General features: G+C 30.4%; 1 protein-coding gene across 1 annotated transcript; it reads left to right on the top strand.

The window, feature by feature from the left end:
• Window positions 1-4,535: 4,535 nt before the first annotated feature.
• LOC115034028 (zinc finger MYM-type protein 1-like) lies at window positions 4,536-6,498 on the top strand. Its single transcript, XM_029489130.1, has 5 exons — window positions 4,536-4,564; window positions 4,772-5,102; window positions 5,160-5,412; window positions 5,482-5,624; window positions 6,394-6,498. The coding sequence occupies exons 1-5, from the start codon at window positions 4,536-4,538 to the stop codon at window positions 6,496-6,498; spliced, it is 861 nt and encodes a 286-aa protein (XP_029344990.1).
• The last annotated feature ends 37 nt before the right edge of the window (window positions 6,499-6,535 follow it).

The following is a 6,535-nucleotide window of genomic DNA, read 5'->3' as shown; positions in this document are numbered from 1 at the left end:
ATGTTCGCACCCCGACCCAGGAGCCACTGGTTAACGTTCTCTACCAGTGTTGGCGACACTGAGCATGGACGCCTTTCGACAGTCACTGCTGTCGCTAGTCTAGTCTGTTCATTGTTGTTGATTGTCGGCTTCTCTGTACCCGTCAGTTCGATTTAGTACCGTTTTGTTTGTAGTTGTTTTTTTTTGTGTGGCTTATGCCTATACACTACACACGGTTAATGGTTTTTCTCAGAAATAACCTATTTTTTCTAACGTGATATTATGCAAAGTTATTGCTGTCAATCAAGTAATAAACTTCTAATTGACAACAGCTCAAAGTTTAGCCAGTTCGGTGCTGATACAGCCTTTATTATAAAGTGCCGTATCCATCTGCAAGATACACGTGGCCAGTTCATCCACACTACCAGTTCGGTCAAACCAAACCGTCAGTTCGACATCTCAAGTTTATCTGGATTCATCTTCGTCATCAGCAGCTCTGCATTTCCCCATTTATGTATAAAATTGTAATGAGCAGTCCCATAATTATTTTAAATATTAGATTGTTTTTATTGGTAAGTTGTTTTAATTAGGTGGATTGGCCATCCCCATAGTAAGTTGTCTATTGATATTTTTTCATGTAATAAAAACTAAAGATTGTTTGTTAAAGAATGTTGTAATTTCAGTAAAATACCAATCCTGTGTGGTGCGAGTCGTAGGTGCCAACCTTTGTATAAGGAGTGCTTTCGGCGTAAACAAATACAATTACTCGTTATCGATCTGAGGATGGTGAATATGACAAAATAAACGACAAAACTATACGTATGTGTGATGAAAATAATATTGAAGTTCCTAAGGTAAAAAAACGAAAAGTAATAACGTAAAGTAGATGATAAACAAGATAATCAATATTTTGAAGAAACAAAAAAATTAGAAATGAAACATTCTTGTTATTTTTTTGCCTTAGATGAAATTATGTCTGGCTTAAATAGCCGTTTTCATCAAGAAAATCTAGAACTTATTGAAGGTATTGGGAATCTAGTCAATTTAAATCCTACTGAGGATAACATGAAATATTTTAAAATATTATTTAACACTGATGTCAATGGATTAAAGGCAGAAATTAAATTACTAAATAACATGACTACTTCAGAAGTATTAACTATGAAAGGAACATCAACTAAAATAATCCATAACTGGGTACATTGGTTAAGTGAAGGTGTGAACTATTTTTAATCAATTTTCAATTATTCTTAAATTATTTTTAACTGTGCCCGTAACAAACTGTTCTTGTGAACGTTCCTTTTCAAAGTTAAGTATAGTGAAGACAAAATTACGGTCTACGATGAATCAAGAACGACTAGATGCATTACTATGCATGTTTGTTGAGCAAGAGGTAACTAATTCAATCAATTATGATGAAGTAATTGAAGAGTTCAAGATTTTAATAACTGGAGAACGACGATTAGTACTTTAAGACTTGAGTTGTAATAATTGTATTATTAATTCTTAACATGTTTTTTATAATAAATTGTATTTCTACTTACCTATGTTTTGTATATCTATTTTTTTTTTTTTTTTAAGACAGGGTTTTATAAGGGGGTGGGTGATTAGAAAAAAATTAAAGCCACGCCTGAAACAGGAGTCTGCGCACGCCTATGATGTTTGGCTATAGTTATTTTGATATACACCAAAAGTAGTGTAGTTTTTTTTGGTTCCGGTCTTAACACTCTAAATAGTCAGTATTTTTTCTAATACTTAAGTATTTACAAAAATATTGAAGGGGTACAAATGTAACAGTCACCTACAGTGATACACTGTTGCACCTATTTTATTTTAATTTATTTAAATGAAATTATTTTATGTTATTTAAATCATATTATACTATACATATTTGATAATTTAAAAGTAAAAAGTTATATAACAATTTGTTATTTGAGATAATCTGTTTACCAAAGTTATATTTTATTTTAATTAAAGGTTATTAATATGTTATAATTGTTTTAACAATTTAAAAATCAAAAATTATATTACTATTTAAGGTAATCTGTTTACCAAAGTTATGTTTTATTTAATTTAAATGTAACTGTTATATTTTATATGTTTTACAATAATATAAAAAGTAAAAATCATGTATGTTACATCTGTCCCTAGTGCTGTTACAATTGTACCAATTGTACAATTGTATTTTTTTTCTTTCTATATTTATATCTATTCAAAATCATGTGGAAATAAAGATTCAATACACACATATTTTGAGAGGTAACAACCTACTTTACTAATTGAATGTATAAACGATTCAAAAAATTTTGAATTTTGGCAGAAATAAATAATTTTATGAAAAATGTTACAATTGTACCCAGTCTTACTACGGAGAATAGAGAGTCTTCGATTTAGTTTTAGTTTGGTCATGCGAATGTGTTTGGCCCAGTTAAGTTTTTTGTCAAAGTATAATCCTAAATATTTGACCGTGTCCGAATTAGAGATTATTTCATTGTTTAGTGATACTGGAGGGGGTTGTTGCACATAGGCGCAACTAGGGGGGGGGCCTTAGCCCCCCTAAACTTACAATAGCCCCCCCAAAATAAATTATTCAATTGTTTCGTAAAAATGAATAAACCTTAATTATAACCATATTATTGTTTTTGGAAAAAAATTAAATGATTACATTTTTTTCCAAATTTTATAATTATTTTATATTACCAATAATACTAAATATTATTTTCTATAATATGTCTGTATTTATTTGAAACGATTTATGTTGATATATTGGTATGATTGTTATACATAACAATGGTCGCTCCGCTCCGAAAATCGAAAATATCCCTCGACTTGCTATGCAACATCACTTCAAGTTGGTCACATGGTAACTGCCGTTAAACCATGGAACAACCACTATTATCATTTTCGGACAAGTGCTTATCACTCCGCACTCAACCAATCGAGTGAACGACATAAGTTTTTGTATGTGCTGCTTTATTAGCGTCCATTTTCAGTTTTCTATAACGTGTTTTTGAATTCCGCTATCCACGTGTTTTAACATTTCCTATCTGTCGGCTGTCGCATTTGTAGACCTCGTTGAAATAATGGACAACCATAACAAAAATAAAAAGTGTTTTTCGATTTTTAACTTTTCAACTAAAAAGTCTAATAAAGATTCTAATGTAAACGATGAACAACCAGAACAAGTACACAACGACGATTATCTGCTTGCTAGTAGCAGTAGTACTAGTGTACCACATGTTATTGAATCCGATGTGTCATCATCACCACATGTAAGTGTTACTACTGTTAGTACTGTAACTGTGTCACACCATTTGAATTCAAACTCAGAATGCGATCTTGGAACCTTGGAAACGGGCCCTGTTCAACCAATACTAAAAGTATGTACACGTATAATATACACATATTATTCCCAGACAGCAATTTTTTGTTAAACAATATTATTATAACATTATAATCATTAATCACGAATAATATTAGTATAAAGTTATTATAATATTGCCATTACAAAATGCCGTCTGGGTTAAAGATTAAACCAATTATATTTAATTAAATTAATAATACACCATATTATAGTCAATATAAAGCATGAATACATGTATGTATGATTGATTATTTTATATTTTTATGTATTAAACCTATACATTTTTATAGCTTTAACTGCTTTTAGTTATAATTTATTTATATGATCAACTTATAATGGGGCACAATGCACTATATTTTTTTGAATTCAGGATTATCCTAAAACCAAATTTGGTGCGCAAAACCGATCTTTTTCTTCGGCTTACCTACTAGGTATAGAGAATTTAACTGGTTAGAATACAGTATCAAGTTAAATGCCTGCTTTTGCTATGCTTGCCGTTTATTTGCAGTAGATTCTGGTCATATTGAAGACACATTTAAGACTGCTGGTTTTAATAATTGGAAAAAAGTAATTAATAGTTATTACTTATTTGCATAATATGTATAACTATCAACTATAGGTGATTGCTGTTTTTTTACCTTTTAGTTGGGTGGTTCAGAGATGCAAAACAAAAAAAAACTAAGTTGCAATTACACTCTCAAAGTGAACATCACTTAACAGCAATGGTTAAATGGGAATGTTACATAAATTCTAAAAAACTAGGAACAATTTCAGTGATTACACAGCTGTCAGCAGCTAGCAAAGAACAAATATTGAAAAACCAGGAATATATCAAATGTCTATGTGATATAGTATTATACCATGGCCGTCAAGGAATTGCATTACGAGCGCATCGAGAAGATGAAAATTCATTAAATAAAGGTATTGAAAGTTTGTATAGTTGGTTTAGTTTTTATTGAAATGCAACTAATTATCCTGTTGATTTAATTTTGTTTTAATATTAATTTTAAATAATTTTTAGGAAATTTTAAAGAAATGTTTTCCCTTTTTGCAAGATACAATTCTGATTTTGCTAAAATATATAATGCTGAAAAAAAAAAACTACACTAGTTGGGCAATACAAAATGAGATTATAACTATTTGCGCAACATACTTAAAAGAAATTATCATTAAGGAAATACGAGAATCAGGAATGTTTAGCATACAATGTGATGAAGCTCGGTAATAAATCATAATTATTCCTAATTAGTAATTAGTATATATTATGAATATATTATTTTATTCTAAATTCTAATATATTTAATGAGAAAAACTTAACTACAGAAAGGTATTAAATACAATATAAATTGTCTTGACTATTATAAAATTGTTTTCATTATTTTTTTTTTCAAATTTGTATGATAAGACAATATTTTGTTTTTACTACAGGTGTCATAAGCAAGAGCAACTAGCTATTTGCATTAGATATTCTAAAAATTTAGATGTTTGTGAAAGATTTATTGAGTTCTATGATGTCTCAGAAAATCAAAATGCTGATTCCTTGGTTGCTGTTTTGATAAATTTCATAAATTCTTCAAATTTAAGTAATGTCCCCATTATTGGACAATCCTATGACGGGGCTGCCGTCATGTCGGGATCAGTTGGAGGTGTGCAATCTAAACTTAGACAATCCCATCCCTCAGCATCTCAAGCGGTTTATGTACATTGCATGGCTCATAAGCTTAACCTAGTCGTTGTTGATATGTGCAAGCATTTAAAAGTAATAATTGCAATAAACTATGTTGATAGATACTATTTTAATTGATGAATATTTTAGGATGCTAGGAATGTATTTAATGGATTAGAAGCTTTATATGTACACTTTTCTAAACCAGCCAAAGATCACAAATTGTCAACAATTCAAAATAAACTTGGTTTAAAAATTACTAAACTAGAAAAACTAATCGATACCAGATGGGTTTGTAGGTATAAAAGCTGTAATGCTCTTATACAAAATTATGTTTCTGTTTTAATGGCTTTGGATAATGAAATAGTTGAACAGAAATCAAAAGATGTGGCACAAGCAATTGGTAAGTTATTTAAATTATTTAATTGTGAGTTACATTGTTCTTCTTTTAATGTTTTGTATTTCATTTTAGGTGTCCGTGCAACTATTAGTAATTTTAAATTTATATTATATTTATTTATATTACATGAAGTTCTTCAGTCTATAAATATTTTGAGTACTCAGCTTCAATTAAAAGGAACAACTCTGGGCCAATCAGGACATTTAGTTAAAGGAGTAATTTTAACACTTGAAAATAATCGAAATAGTGAACACTTTTCTGAGCTTTGGGATAATATCAAAAAATTTTGTTTGGAACATAATATTTCAATTAATATCCCAGAGCAAGGTAAAAACTTATACTATTAAAAACATCAGTTTAAATGCAGACAATATAGTTTTATAATATTAACAGGATTAAAAAGACTTAGAAAGAAAGAACCTACTTACTTAAGTGTATATGATGTAACTGTTTCAACTGTAGCCGACCAACAGATCAATAACTGTTTAAGTGATGATGATTCTGTTGAAATGTACAATTAATATTAGTAGTCAGCCTTGACACGTGTGTACAATTTAGTATCTAGTTATACGAGCGTAAGACTCACTCTCTATACGGATGTAACATGACCTCGGTTGTGCATATATATAGGGCCTTTGTAGCATGTAAGAATTACTTGCACGGCCACCGTCGTACAGTGCGTATACGGTGTGTGTGTACAGTCACATTAAATTGTCCAGTTGTACGTTATTATATATTATACTTATACATAATCATATTGTCGTGTTATTAATTTATATTAATACTAAAACGGTTAGTCTGTCAAGCTGCACTTTCAACAGGTTATGGGCCCAGGTACCCAGATACACAGTCACTAGCCCAGTCGAAGTGTTTTTATAAGTGTATTAACGCAGAAAACTACAACCAGTCGGAGATACCCTGGATTTCGGAAAACGGCGGATCAGTGTACATAAGGTAAAATTTAGTTGGTAAATTGTTATACAGGTCAAGTATACGGAAGCCATCGATCATGGAAGACTCGGTGAAGATAACAAAATTATGTGCGGAAAACTGGCCGTTATGGAAGTTCCAGAAGAAGGTCATACTTAATGCCTTAGAAGTAGGTGGTATAGTTTCAGATGAATGG

This window comes from Acyrthosiphon pisum, chromosome X (assembly GCF_005508785.2).
Source record: "Acyrthosiphon pisum isolate AL4f chromosome X, pea_aphid_22Mar2018_4r6ur, whole genome shotgun sequence".
NCBI lineage: Eukaryota > Metazoa > Arthropoda > Insecta > Hemiptera > Aphididae > Acyrthosiphon > Acyrthosiphon pisum.
This window is presented reverse-complemented; position numbering and strand designations above follow the sequence as displayed.

Excerpts from the sequence above, each read along its gene's own strand:
- LOC115034028 (XM_029489130.1), top strand. The coding sequence starts at position 4,536 with ATGTTTAGCATACAATGTGATGAAGCTCG. Across the intron at positions 4,565-4,771 it reads ATACAATGTGATGAAGCTCG|GTGTCATAAGCAAGAGCAAC; the intron begins GTAATAAATCAT and ends TTTTTACTACAG. Across the intron at positions 5,625-6,393 it reads CAGGACATTTAGTTAAAGGA|GTCAAGTATACGGAAGCCAT; the intron begins GTAATTTTAACA and ends ATTGTTATACAG.